General features: G+C 39.5%; 1 protein-coding gene across 18 annotated transcripts in view; it reads left to right on the plus strand.

Annotated features, from left to right (window-relative positions):
- The window catches only part of VMP1 (vacuole membrane protein 1), a 91280-nt gene that overhangs the window by 5538 nt on the left and 70255 nt on the right, over nt 1–15487 (plus strand). For 12 of the 18 annotated variants that reach the window (XM_043499661.1, XM_038375974.2, XM_043499663.1 and 9 more), the window contains 5 exons: nt 790–926; nt 7360–7461; nt 10088–10223; nt 12995–13085; nt 15226–15336. In XM_043499661.1, coding sequence (XP_043355596.1) covers nt 7386–7461; nt 10088–10223; nt 12995–13085; nt 15226–15336 — 414 coding nt within the window. In that variant the 5' untranslated portion in view covers nt 790–926; nt 7360–7385. Of the gene's footprint in view, nt 1–789; nt 927–3132; nt 3286–6351; nt 6778–7358; nt 7462–10087; nt 10224–12994; nt 13086–15225; nt 15337–15487 lie in introns of those variants that run through there. The other 6 variants (XM_043499668.1, XM_043499662.1, XM_038375979.2 and 3 more) reach the window with 5 other exon arrangements.

The following is a 15487-nucleotide window of genomic DNA, read 5'->3' on the forward strand; positions in this document are numbered from 1 at the left end:
GAGGAGGACAGACAGAGTTTGCACAAATAAGCACCACTGAAGATAACTTGTACAGTCTCAGTGGCTTGCGTTTTGGCTATTAATATTTATACAATATAGATAAAAAGGACTAATGCAAATATGTATCACTCAGGTACTCAAATTGTTCCTGATCCTCCAATTGAAGCTGCACAGATAGACCATTTTAAACTATGCAGAGCCCTTGTTGAAGTCAGTGAGGCTCCTCACAGGCACAAATGTTCAGTTCATGTGGATCTGATTGCAGGTTCCGAGCTTTTAATAACTGAAGTGGCATCACTAAAATTGGAGGGCTACGAACACTATGGATTAATTCTTTTTGAAAGGCATCGCAAAGTCTTGTTGAAAAGATGAAAAAGTTAGCCGTCAGGGTTTTTTCAGATGACTTTTCTCAAGCTATATTTGACTAAAAATTGGAAAGTAGGTCTGGTGAACAGAGGCATGACCCATTAAATGGAAGCCTGTGGTCTTTAAATTACTTGTCCTTTCCTTTGTGGGATTAAACAGAAGAGCGTTTTAGTACTGGAATATATGCACTCATATCAAAGTAACCCATTCTAGATAGATCTATGGAGATTTTGAATGCCTTTAAGATGTGTCCCAATTTTTTATTTTAATTGAATGCTCCCCTTGAGTTTTCAAAGGATTAAAACATCTCAAACTGTTACTTTTTATATTTTCTATGGACTTTTGGGAGAGTTATTAGCTGTCAAATTATGAATTGTGTCAGTTTTATATCATGTGATGAGCAGGCAATATCTTCCTCTATAGGGGGCAGAAGATCTGGGAGAAGAGCTCTTACTTTGGTCTTGAATGTCTACGGAGCTGACAAGAGAATAGACTGTCCCATTGGCTTAATACACAGAAGAGGAGAAAAAGATCTGAAATACTGAACAGGAAGCTAAAAGGTATATTAATGTTTCATTTGCAGGCTGTTTTTTGTTCTTTACTGGCAGAAATTCATTTGTGAACAGATAATCCATGACTATCTAGTGGAGGAAAGTGTTCTTATTTTGATAAGAACCAAGGCATTGTTAATCTAGCCTTCATTAAGGGCTTGTCCACACCTGCAACGCTGCAGCAGTGCATCTGCCCTGCTCATTGAAGACACTACCTACACTGATGGGAGAGTTCTCCTGTCGTTGTAGGCACTCCATCTCCCCGAGAGGTGGTAGCTGTGTGTATGGGAGAAGCCCTCCTGTTGACATAGCGCTGTATATATCAGGAATTAGGTTGGTAAAACGATGTTGCTCCGGGGTGTGGATTTTCTCCACCCCAGAGTGATATGGTTATAAGGACATGAGTTGGTAGCATAGACCAAGCCTACATTGTTGCCTTTGGATTAGTAATGAGTGTGGGAGTGGTAGAGGGAGGCAATTAAATTTAAAGTAAAAAGAAACCTTTTGTTTTAGATCACTGTCTCTGCTCCGTTTCAGAGTAGCAACCGTGTTAGTCTGTATTCGCAAAAAGAAAAGGAGTACTTGTGGCACTATAGAGACTAACAAATTTATTTGAGCATAAGCTTTCGTGAGCTACAGCTCACTTCATCTGCGTGTCTCTGCATCCTGGGCCCTATTGTATTTACTGTGGAAAGAATGGACTTTAATGTTTAATTGGTCATTTGATGTTGTAAAAAGAGAAATGTTAGCTCTCAATGGACAGAGAAACTCACAACTGGTCATTTGTTCAGTGCCTTCCTACTATTTTGTGTTCTATGAGCAGGGTTTTAGTGGCCTGTCATGCTTGAGAACTGCAGCGAGTTATGTTAGGCAGTGTTATGAGGGCGAGTCAGAACTGGATGGCTACCTTTTAGTGAAGATGTTTCTTTCAAGGGGCCTTGTCAAGTTGATGCTAATAGCATTTTCCATTAGGGTTGTTGGACATCTGTTCCAAAACAGTGTTAAATAGCTGTAGATTTCTAGTGACTACAGTCTAGTTCACCTGTGATAAATCACATGATTCATGTTTAAGGCTGCGATTCTTTCACAGAGATCACAAAAGTCACAGATTCTGTGACCTCTGTGACTTCCGCAGTGGCTGACTTCAGGGCTGCCAGAGCAGCTGTGCGGTCTGCTCGGGTGCCCCACGGCTAGCCACGCTGGCTGCTGCTGGAGCAACCCCAGGACCAGCTGCTCTGGCAGTCCCCGGGACCAGCTGCACCAGCCGCTGCTTGGGAGGCTCCAGGCAGCTGGTCCCGGGGATCGCGGAAACAGTGTCTGATGTGGCTCGCTCTGGGGACTGCCTGAGCAGCAACAGTCCTAGGGGTACCCTGGGGACTTCCTGAGCAGCGGCCCCAGGGTTCTTGGAGGCTGTCCGGAAAGTGATCCCCGGGAGCAGCAGCTGGGGGGAAGTCAACCCCCAGCACTTGTGCAGAGCCCCCCAGAGCAGCAGGGCACCAGAAATAGAGATTTAATTGCGGGTATTTTTGGTAAAAATCATGGACAGGTCATGGGTGGTGAATTTTTATTTATTGCCCGTGACCTGTCCATGACTTTTACCAAAAATACCCATGACTAAATCTTAGCCTTATTTATGTTTTGTCACTTCTGTAGAGTTGTTGTTTCTATTAGAAGTGGAAGAGCAGGGGGCTTTTTGTGTCTTGCAAAAACGTGTCTAAAATTGCCGTTTTACATTGGTCTGTAGTTACTTGCAGTTTAAATTTACATGGTAACGTCTGCTGTACATACATCCTACAATGATAGAAGGGGTTTTTCCGTTGCTGTAGCAAATTCATTCCCTCAAGAGGCAGTAGATAGGTCAACAAAGAATTCTTTACAGGGGTTAGGTCGACTTAACTAACCCTGAGTGAGGTAGCTAGGTTGACCTAAGTTTTAGGTGTAGACCAGGCCTAAGAGTAGCACTTTTAAAGACCTGTATGTATGCTGCCGAGCACTGGGATAAGGATTCATGTGCTAATTTTGGGTTATTTGTCCTAATGAGGTCTTGGCCTTGGACTTACCCTGTATTGTCTTTGAAAACCATGAAGTTGTTAAAACCGTTTACTTGTTTCCCTGGTGTTTAAACATAATGGGGAAGGGCTCCTCCAAAAATCTTAGGTGCCGTGATTAAGAGGAAATAAGGTATTCTCAAGAAGCACTTGTTTACCTCTTGCAGACTGGAGTGCACTGTTTGCTCCTCCAGATTGGAGTGCAAAGTATGTCTCCTGCATGACTTTCAGTCACTGTGAGTTGGAAGATGAAGATACCTTAGCGAGTTCCTGAGTGAATGGAACATCTCCAGGCTGGTGTTTTTGGAGATTAGCTTTGGGTAAGCTCAAGGGTAGGGCATTCCAGCAGGCCCCTCACAATACTGAAAGGAAAGATTTTATACACCAGGCTGACTCTGTTTTAAGTACAGTTGACTAGAATTCTAAATCAGGAGTTTTAATTTGGTTTTATTTTGACACTACAATAGTTTGTTGTTACGAATTGTTTGTAATTTTACTCCATAGTAACAGCCACAGTTTTTTATGAGCCTTTTGTTGTTGTGGACAAAGTAACACTTTGACTAGCAGTAATTGTCTTTGTGATGAAAAATGTTATGAATCACACTAAAGCTGAATAGAGTATTGTGGGGCTGGGGGGCAGCTCGCCAAGAACCTTTTGTGAGCGAATCCCAGGATCGCTCTAACACACAAACAGTGTAAATAGCTCGGATGCAAAATGAAGGGAAAGTTGCCTTCTTTAACCCCCTATTTTGAATGATTTATTCCGCTGTTTGCCGGTCACTGCATTATATTAGGCTGCTTTCTGTCTAGATATGGAATGCATTTCCTTTTCAGTGCTCATAAGAGGTGAGGGCCTGATTCAGTGCTGGGGCTTAACTTGCTCATCGCGCACGCACCTGCACCCCTTTTTTAGAAAGATTTGAGCAGATTGTCCTCAGGTATCTTTTTCTCTTTGATCTGGGTGAGACATCTTGGCATTATTCATTAAATACTTGGCAAAAGATCATAGAGGACGCTCAGCAACATATGAAGGGTCTTACGTGGACAGCAGTAAACCAGGAGCTACTGTCCCTCTCTGGCCTCAGTCATATAGGTAATATAGTAATCAAACTCCGAGACAGGATCAGTTTGTCTGTTAGGCCTCAAACAGATTAAAATGTCTAAAAGCTAAACTTGCTTTACTTTCTGCATGTGCATCCTTCTGCTTTTTAATCGCAGCGAGATGTTTGTATATTTGAGTGTGTATGAATTAAGTAAAACAAAAACAACTTTTGAATTAAACAAAAACTTGGGCAAAGTTTGTCAACTGCACCACACTCAGACCTGCAGTGTGAAAAGCACTAAATGCCCTACTTCTGAACCCAAGTTCTTAAACTTGCTGCGTGGGCCCTTACAGTTTTGCCATAGAGTAAATGTACTTGGGACCTTCTTAATGATTATGTAACTTACAGAAGTTTGCTAGGAGATTATATACGTGCTTTACTGTAAACACTAATTTGTGTATTTGATGTAACATTACACAAAGCTAAACCCTTTCCAAACAGACAGGGTAAGATTTGCTCTCTGTTAGCTGGATTTGTATCGTACGGAGCCTCTATGCTCCTGGGAGCTGTAGATCTTTCCTGCCTTTAAAGTGTTTAATGGATAGCAGTGGAATTCAGCTCATTAAGCATTGGAGAATTGCATGGAAACTAGAATGAATCAAACCTAACAGAGCACTTTGTATTTATATTGCACTAGCTTCATTTTATTGAAACATAATTAAGCAGAGTGTACAGACACAATCTTTCCCCGCTGTCATCTGTTTAAAACTCTCCTTGCTTGGAGGCTAAAACTGTGCAAAAAGAATTAAATTAAAATAAAGAATAAATAGATCTTATTTATGCAGTTTTGAAATGCATGTTGGCTACATTTGTCATGCATAATGCCTGTTGAATTTTGCTGACCCCATAGATGAGCACTCTTTCAACTTGGTTGTCAAAAACCACTTTCCTAAGGAAATGGTACCTGTATAATCATCAGTAAATGCAACTATGGTCTTCCAATTTCACTATTTCCCTTTGCAGCTCCAAGCCTAGTAAACCTCTCTTGCATAGCCAGTTAATAAATGTGGTCACTAGAAGTGATACAGTCTGCCACTTCGTGGAATTGCTGGCCTGCTGAAATCAAGAGATGGTCAAACATTTGTCCCTGTGTCACATAGCCATACCCATGCTATGTTCTGAATTGTACTGGTGCAATTCCACTGCAGACAATGGGGTTATGCTAGTGTAAAACTGATGTGGGTGACAAATTGGGAGAGTCTCTGACTGCCCTGGTAGCAGTTCTGAGAACATCCTTGAACTAAGGATTCTCATGTGACAACATAGCTATGTTGTAAAGCTTCTGCTGTCCCAGTTCAGCACTGTGTGATCCTTAAGGCATGGCAGGTTTTTGCAGCCTCTCAGATATCTATCATTCTACAAAAGGAAGCTTTTCAAGGTCACGTTGCTTTGTCTGCTATTGCTTTAGTCCTTTTGGAACCCTTTAGCATTTGACTAAACTGTTTCTATTTGCAAAATAACTAGTTTAAACACTAATTTATTTAAACACTATGTTGCTCTTGCTCATTTGTTAATTATGGGGAAATATTTCTTGGCGGAAAGACTGCATGAGTGATTACTGACATTTGGCTGATTTTGTTCATAAAGCTTAGATCTTTGGGCAGAGAAATAGGGTATTTAGTTAAAGGGATAACAGCTTAAAATCACACTTCCACCTGAAAATGTTTTGCCAGCTAGTGTTACAAGTAACACATGAGACTCCTACAATTGAAAGAGATTAAACTATAGTATAGATAAAAAGGGAAGAAAGAATAACTTGGTGCATTTGCCATAGTCAGTTTCTTCTGTTTGTGTGGGATTTCTTACAGCAACAGTGTTGTGAAAAACATTTGTTAAAATAGTAAAATAAGATTTGTAACACAAGTCAAGAAGGGACATTTGGGGTAAGTCCTAGTATCTGACTAGATTTAAAGTTTCTGCTTCCCCTTAAACTGAAGGGAGAGCCTCTCATTCCTGCACCACTGAGTGTCCACTTGGTTCTTTTTTCATATTTGTAACGTTAAGGAAAGGAAAAATAAATATTTGTCTTGAAAACTGTTTTCATTTCCTACCAATGTGCAGTTTATATAACTATCATTTTAATAGGCTTCTCATGTCAGAAGGAAAAGGAGACTATCAAAAACTGTAAATCTTATTTTGTAAACCAAGAGAAACTTAATGCAAAGATGTTTTAGCTTCCTAGAGTATTTCTTCCAAAACAATTTTCAAGAGGCTGTTTTAAGATGCAAGAGTTAAATTTTAAATTAGGGAACCTCACTGTGTTGTGGAGGGAGTTTTTGTTTGTTTTATTGCATAAGAACTGTCAGCTGGTCAGTAGAAAATATCTGTTGCAACATTCTATTTCAGGCTGTCCTCCCACATGTTGCAGCACTTATACTCATGAATAAGGAAGAACGTAGTTGGTTGTTAAAATTCTTTAAGGATAGACAAAAGAAAAGAGCAAATAATGGGGGAAATGTGTAATTTTCAGATCACTTTAGAAGGAGGCAGATTTAGAGCATGTTTTTACTGTTTTTTTAAATATATGTTTTAGATTGTGCTTTAGCAAACAAGGGACAAATCTATATCCTAGTTCTTGAACTAGGTTATTTTTATTAAGGATTTGAACTATTTTGGTGGACTGTTGCATGCATGATTAGCTGGTGGGCATGTGCCTTCATGCAGTCTGATCTAGTTTCTAGGGTGAAGAACATTGGAAATATGGTTTCAGTAAGTATTTCAGAATTAATGTAGGTAGGGTTTTTCGATTTACAACTTGGCTTTTAATTTGGTCAACTGCAACGCCAGCTGGTAGCATACCATTATTTGTCCAGCAGCTGTAGTGGTGTGTGTTCTTTCTATGTTCACGACTCATCAGTTTTGAACTCACATGTGTCACATTAAAGTAGTTAGTGCTTAAATTAACTGAAACTTGTCTTCAGTGGCAACTCATGGAACCAGTAAAAATGGGTTGCCTAGTAGAAGTGATAATTAAAAGTTGAGCAGAGTTGTACTTTGGGGAACATTGTAAATAATACAGGGATCATATCAGAGTTTGGTTCTGCGGTTTAGGTTTCTGTGTGTATGAGATATATGGTTTTAAGATTGCCTTTGCCATATTGGCAGTTCATTCACTTCCAACGTTTATATAATGTTGTATTGCAAGAAAGGTAAGCATGCTATGTGGGTGGCTTGGACGTTGGCATACTGATGCAGGATCTCTCCTTTTCATCCTCAGAATAAGTAATAAATGGAATCTTATCTATTATGGGTAATCATTATACTTACACTTTTTTTTTTGATTGCTTTTAGATCCTCATAAGTGACTGATCTATGAAATGGCAGAGAATGGAACAGATTGTGACCAGAGACGCATAGGAATGATCAAAGAACAGCACAATGGGAACTTTACAGGTAGGCTGAAAATGGCTGTTCCTCCTCCTAGTCCAGTCAATCTGGTACCTGCAATTACCCTCAACAGACTGAGGGAATATGTGGGTTGGGAAACTTAGCCCAAATAGAACTGAGGGGGAGACTGACATAGAAATATACTGCCTAAACCAATTCTGTTTCCTTACCATGCACAAATCCTATTGACTTGAATGAGTGTATGCTTAAGAGCTGCGGCATCAGGTGCTACATTTGGGGAAAAAAAAAAAATCTTTTGGCAGGTATTTGGGTTTAGAAAGCATTCCAAGCAACTCAGCCCTTTGACACCAGAGATTGTACTCAGACGATGAAAAATCTACCCGACTTTGGGAGAAACCCAAATTTTAATTTCTGAATTAGCCCTTCTTTAAACTATAGTTTGCCATTTGCTAAAAAAGAATTAACGACAAAACAATTAGTTTCTCTTGGTTACTCTTTGCCGGTGTGTTTCTGTCAGTGGACCATTTCTTTGAACTAAGATAGAACTAATGCTTAGAGCATGGGATCTTATTTATGGAAAGATAACCAGTTGGCTGCTTTATGCTGTATTTCATAACAATGATCATAATCTTACCTTGTTTCCTGTCAGCTTCATATGGTTTGTCTGTGCCAGTGCATGCCCCTATGCAGTTTAGCATTCTGGTTCTTTCTCTTTCCTTATCTACTTCATCTCTAGTCACTGGTTGCCATATATATATACTCTGGACTTCACCATTCTGAAACCAGTGGGTGCCAGTGCCATCTCTGTTTGCTTTGCTTCCCTACTTTCTGTTTTTCTTTGGTGGAATAATCTCCCTCTATGTTTATACCTTTTTAGGTTTGGTTTTGGTTTTGGTTTTTTTCCAAATTTCTTCAAACCACTCATTTATTGCTCTTTAACCAATTGTTCTATTCCTCCTCACACTGTTTTGCTAAGTTTGTGGTCTTTTTCAACCCCTCATTTCTTGTATTGGTATTTGTTCATAGTCTATCTTGTAGCACTTTTAATAACTGTGAAGTGTCTTTGTTAAAGATGTTCTGTGAAATGGCAGAAAATGGAACAGATTCTGAAACCAAAAATATAGTGCTATTCAAAGAGGGGGTGGATATCTGTATGGATAACAAGAATGTCCAAGTTTTTTATATTAAAGTTATAGAAGGAACACACAACCTCATGCTTTAGCGGCTTAAACCAGTCTTTAACTAGTATGGGTTGGAAAGAGATTCTCCTGGAAGGCAAGTGATTCTACATATGCCTACTATGGGGTTTCTTGCACATCCCTCTGAAGCATCTGGTGCTGGCTACTGTCAGAGACAAGATACGGGACTAGAGAGAGCCATGTCTGATCCAATATGCAATTCATGTGTGAAATAAACTGTATCAGAGATTATCTTATAAGGCAACACGGACCAGTGTCTAAAACACAGGACTGGAAGTCAAGTGACCTTAAATTCTAGTCCTGATTATGCCACATGGCCATGCGCTGGCCTCTATATCTACTTCACAGGGGTGTGAGGTTTACTAGTCAATGTGTGTAAAAATGCTCTGAACTTGTAAAGCACTATATAAATATTTGACTTTATTAGATGCACAAAACAATAGACAAATCATTATTAGTTGGAATATGAGGGTTACCAATCTATATCTTAGTTTGCTTCGTAATCTGTCTGTTTACATCAGTGCACACATGCTCTTCTGAGTGAACAAAATTCCAATTCTTCTGAAAAACTTGGCAAAATCCTTGATTTCACAGCCTTGTACAAGTCATCCTGATCAAAAGTAGTTAGTTTTTATTAGTGTTTATGGTACTCTCAAAAACTGCACTAAATACTGCCTATAAAAATCCTTCTATTCTTGTTCTCTAACTTTAATTGTGGAACACCAGGGATTTTTAAACCATGTGCAGTGTTTAGTCTTATTACTGAATTACTGCAATGAAATGTCTCTTCACATTTATAATGTCTAAGTTGGTTAAAGACGACAGGTCAAACAAAAAAGTGTGATCTCTAGATGGGATCCCTATTTTTCGGTGGATTCGCTTTGTCTGGGTGATACAGTGGATGGGCCTTTATAAGTAACCATTCAAGCATGGCCTGAGGTTCTGTGCACAGTGAATGATGTTCTTCTCCAGTTACACAATGGCCAGCAGACAAAACTGTGTAAAGAGCACATGCAATTCAATCCAATTTGATTAGAAATAGTTATGGAAGGGCACCAAATTAAAAAGTTCAAGATAAAATTTGGCTCCTGCAATGAGGAATGGATATTGGCTGAATGTAGCCATTTATGGAGGCAAGTAGTGTAGTCTCTTGCATAAAGAAAGACTTACAAATCCTAAGTTCCTTGCAGCCCAGGTTGGCACATTTCTTGTTTAAATACTTTCATGGCCATCAATCTCTGGAGCAATTGGTCAGCTGAGTGGGGGAACTATGAGCCTTCCTTTGCTGTGCATCACTTCACACGCATAGAGCACCTGGAGGAACTCTCTACAAGGCGAGGAGGAGACACTGCTGTGAGCACAAGTGTTAATTTCCCAGAGAAGTTAAAAATATCATGGAACTTTTGGTTGGGGTGGAATGTGAACTGTCAGCTTGTTGATGTATTAACTCTTCCATCCATCTTCATTTCCAGACCCCTCTTTGCCATGTGAACAGAAGCGAAGGGACCGAGAAGAGAGGCAAAATATTGTGCTCTGGAGACAACCACTCATTACCTTGCAGTATTTTTTCCTGGAAACCCTAATAAACTTGAAGGAATGGACCATAAAGTAAAGATCACCTTTAATTTCCACCTCTAAGCTCTGTGGGGAAACCCATGCTTTGATTCAGTAGATCATTGTGGCATCTCGCATTCCATGATGATTCATGGTTATAAATCTCTTTCAAAGAAAAATACTTTTTTTTTTAATTTATTTTAAACAAACCATGTTCCCAACTGCTCACCAAAACTTGTGTGTAAATTGCATTGATATCAAACTCAAATTGCCTTGATAAATAGAAAAGAATCAGAGTCTTTATTTCTGAATAATTGAATATCCTTCTTTGAAATGACAAGATAGTGCTTAGGGAGCCTGACGGCATGAACTATTATATTAATGACTGCATCTAGATGGGAGCTCAGATTTTATTATTATTATGCCTTTGAAACTCATTAAGGGATATTAGTAACTCCCTATCAGGGCAAAAGTTCAAGATCGCCTGGCACTTGTACTGATGTTTATGAAATATAGAGAGGACTTTGCTTTTAACCGACATGTTACCTTCCACAGTAGGAAGTAATAGCACTATAGTGGTGCTGTTTCTAAACCATTATTTGCAAACTGTATATTGAATAGGCTCTCATCATGATTAGGATTGTTACCCCCAACCTGCCTAACATTCCTTCCTAATGGGGAAGTGTAGAGTTAAGTTTCTTACTGTACTAAACATGAAAAGTTTTGTATTGTATTGTATGAATAAAATTATCAAGGGAGAACAGCATTAATAACAAGCCATCCTAGCATGTTGATAATTAATGGACTTGTGTTCAGAATGAGCCTAGGATCAATTTCCAGCCGAGTAGGTACGCTCTGATGTGGTCTTGGGTAATGTTAGTAGTCCGTTGTTAGAATGCCCCTTACTGAGGGCTTTTCTATATGGAGACTTAGTGCATGGCAGGCTTGGATGTGAATCTACAGTGCACCAGCCTGCTGTGTACGTCAAAGCACGCTGAACTTCTAGTGCACAGTTGCAGGGTCTACGCGGCCACAGCACAGCAGGCTGGCATGGATAGATTCACATCCAACTTGCCATGCATCAAGTCTCTGTATAGACAAGCCCTTTAGTCAGTTGAGAATGCTGATAAGCTGCATTCACCCACTTTCCAGGCCAGAAGCAGAGTGCTGATGTATGGGGCACATTCAGAGGATTGAGTAACTTAAACGCTGATCTTCTGAAATGACCCATGTGAAAAATAATTTGTGGCTTATGTAGTGTATTCCTAAAAAATATCCTCTTGCACTTTTTGCTTTCTTTCAGTGTTCTTGGGCTTGTTTCTTTTGAGAACTGTTTTTCCATGTCCCATATACATTTGTGACAGCTGTTTATTTAAAATTCTCTAACAAGTTAGTAAAGTACACCCTAGAAAATAACATTGGAGTTGATATTTTATCCAATTTGTTTGGTACCTGGCTTTCTATATTTTAAACTTGTGTATCTGTCTTGTGTCTTATATTGTAACACAGCAATATTTTGGACACTAACATTATGCAGTATTCACAGAAAATAATTTAACTGATTCTGTTTTAACATATTAACAGACACAAATTCAGATTGTCCTATGCTGGGTTATACTATATTGTTGTTAAATGGTGCTTTAAAGGGTGACTGTCAATCTAAGAATTGCATTTCCTGTCTGAATTCTTAACCTATTGTTACAAGTAACACCAAATATTTCTATAATTGAAAGACATTAGGGAGTTTTCACCTTGTTTAATTTTGCATTTGAGTGATTTGTGTTTAGTCAGTTTCGCTGTTTTCCCCTTATGGCGATTCCTCCCTGTTGATTATGTGGGATTTGCACACCGCAGGAGGGGAGAAAAACCCCATATAAGAGCGGATGTGGTTGTAAAAAGACAAAAATTGGCAGGGGACTAGTGTGGTACCTGAAACTTTAACTAACTATTTTAAAATTTACTCAATTGCAGTTAGTGATAGTGTTATTTTAAAAACATGATTAAACAGCAAATTAAAATTTCTGTAATATGGCATTAGGTGAGAGTGTAATTGTGTTAGATTGGCAAGAAAAGAATAAAATAAATGATCTTGCCTTAACCAGCTGTGCACAGCCAAGCAAAAGCAACAGTTTTATTGCAGCCTTGTAAAGCTAGATAGACACAAAAGCCAAAGTAGCTGGATCTCAAATTACATAAGAAATACTTTTCCCCTTCCACCCCCACTGATGATTTCCTTACACTTGATAATTAACTGGAAAGTTTTCACATTACATTTTTCTTAGCTGAAACCAGAGACCTTTTCAAGGTTTAATTTCAACAGATTAAGAGAGAACCCAAATAGTTATAAGGCTATCCTTTCTAATGCCACTCTGCCCTACTGGTCAGAGCATATGACTCAGAGTTAGGAGTTTTAGGTTCTATTCCCAGCTCTCCCACTTACTTATTGTGACCGTGGCTAAGTTACTTAACTACTTTGTACCTTGCTTTACCCCTCAGTAAAACTGATAATATGGCAGTACCAGTTATCTTGGGTGTCAAGGCTTAATGTTTGTAGAACATGGAGTTAATTGGATGAAAAATACTTTCAGTTTGTATAATAGAACTCTCTTATTCTAGTTCAAGGTGAGATCAGATTCCCATTAAAGAATCAACACTCCTCAGTTCTTTTAAGAGAGTTTTGACCTATATCTTAAAATAACACATTTGTCAGGCTGTCTTTTTACCTTTTTGATGCACCCCAATAAAGCTGTTCTACAATGACACAGAGGTGGCTTCGCAATGCATGGAAAAATATGAATGACCCTAATTGTAATTTGTCTTTTAAGATTGTGGCATCGCCGAAGTATCGTGGTATCTTTTTTGCTGCTGCTTGCATTGCTTACAGCTGCGTATTATATAGAAGGAACGCATCAACAGGTATGCAGTTCATCCAAGTTATTTTCTTTTATGGCTGGCACTTCCTGTCCTTGCCCTATCAAAACATACACTGAGGGGACTGAATAATGTCATACAGGAATGGTAATGCATCTACCTGAGCGTTCATTTTATGCAGCTGTTAGTTCCCCCTGTTGTGCACTCCCTTCTGCTGCATAGCAAATGAATCATAGATGGTAAAGATAGGGAAGACCTATCAGATCATTCAGTCCATCTCTCTGCAGCAACATGTATTCTACTTGTCATCCATCTCTGAATAAGTGCCGCTCCACATCTGCTTTTCAGAGTGTTCAGTACTGGGCTTTGCTGTCAGGAAAACTAAGGCTAAATGGGACCATAATCTACCAAAATGTCAGGGCTCCCAGGTAGATTTTCTTCCTCCTCGCAGAGGATTCTTCAAACCATCTGGGATGGTCTTTCTCTCCAAACATAGAATAGTCTAATGGACTGAGCATGGGGGTGGGAATCAGCAAGTCCTGAGTTCAAATCCTAGTGCTGTTACTCCCAATTCCTTTAAAATGGATTTCATACCTACCTGCCTCTCAGGTGATATGAAGATCGATTGATACGTTTTGCATCGGTGCAAAAATGTAAACCATTATAGAAATGTAAGTCAGGGAGGAAGGCAATACCAAGTCTCTGATCTTGTCCTGTGGGAGACAGCCCTGTCAGCCCAGCCCTGCAAAGGAGATGGCTGGCTGGAAGCCATCAGCTGTCCCTTCTTGTTTGTCTGACTCTCTCTTCCATGCGGCCTTTTCAGATTCCAAAAATCTTGCCTAAATCCACCTCCACCTGCTTCCCCATTCAGAGATTTGACTGCCCACTTTTGGTGCTTGCAACATGTGCAGCAAGAGTCTTAACTCCCACACCAGATCTTTTATGTAGTAACCTAGCACAATAACTTTTCTGATTGTAATTGAATCCCTTGGTATAATTTTGTGAGACCTAAGAATAGGTCAGCCCAATGAATCATGTACATGGGGAAGAATCTTATGCAGTTTTGAAGCATTAAAGTACATTTCATTCTGCAAAACTGTTAGGCTAACTGCCTTTTAGGTGCTTTTACAGGCATAGCAAGAGCCTCCCTGTTGCTATGTAAATGTTTGTCGGTGCAGAGAAATGACTCTTTGCATTTCAGTGGGGCTTTGATTCCCAACCTCAGCCTGGAGATCCAGGTGCTGCCATTTTCTGATTGGTGTTGGTCCCTTTCACTGACTAGTATTCAATATTGAAAATGGCCTCTAGTGCTTGTTTTCTCCATCTTCTGATGTGACTCATCTTGTTCTTATCCTTGACCTGGAAAATCAAGAGCCTGTAACATTGCAGAACTCCTACACTTGCTGTTCTGTTTTTAACACAGGCACACCTTTATTTCAATCCAGAGGCTAATAGAGTAATCACTTAGAATTCCCCTTCCAAGTGTTCTCTTACCATTGCTTTTATTAAGAAAATATGGAAACACTCAAACTCACTCCATGTAGATAGTGACTAAGTCTACTAAGTGTAGATAGTGACTAAGTAACTACCATTTGGCTGTTTGTCCTCTGAAATGAGTTGGTGGCTCAGTCCTGTTCTCAGTGGATAAATATCTGCTTCACAAGAACTGCCCTCACATTTGGTAGTAGCTGGCAATGTTGTCAGTTTAGAGTTCAGCTGAACTCCCATTTGACCACTAGGTGGCTCTGACAGATTAGGATTGAGATAGTTTGGCAAAGCATGGTGAGGAAGTTTACACTACTTCCTTACCTGTTCTGTGAATAACTATGGAACCTTAGTCTCCTGGTTAATCATCCCATAACGTTTCACAGGCACTGTGTTCCCGACAGGTCTTTTGCTTGATCATGCAGACATTAATGGTGGCTGGAATTGAATTACAACTATACCATTGAGTGTACTCATTGGTATCCTCTTTGGATCATTGCCGTTTACATATAATATCTTTAACGCTAGCTGTACCTTACATAGATCAGCCTGTTTTGAGAACTGTCTAGAATTCCAGTTCGGTCATTTTGACACTGATAAATTATCTTAAGCACTTAGGAAGAGCAACTGCACCTTTCTTTCCTCCTCCATGAGAATTCACTCATCCTGTTTTTCTTTTGTGATTTTTCTTGTTTTTCAGTATGTGCAGTATATGGAGAAAAAATTCTTGTGGTGTGCCTACTGGGTAGGCTTAGGCATTCTGTCCTCTGTTGGACTCGGAACAGGTCTTCATACTTTTCTACTCTATTTGGTAAGAAACCTACAACTATATTCCTTTTTATAAGGTGCTTGGAGATCTGTGGATGAAAAGTGCTATACATGAGCTCGAGCTATATATACTTGTGGACTTTAAAAAAAATTCATCCATGCTGTTGGGTCTTTGTGATGTCATCTTTGCTAAA

Source organism: Dermochelys coriacea, chromosome 17 (genome assembly GCF_009764565.3).
Source record: "Dermochelys coriacea isolate rDerCor1 chromosome 17, rDerCor1.pri.v4, whole genome shotgun sequence".
NCBI classification, from domain to species: domain Eukaryota; kingdom Metazoa; phylum Chordata; order Testudines; family Dermochelyidae; genus Dermochelys; species Dermochelys coriacea.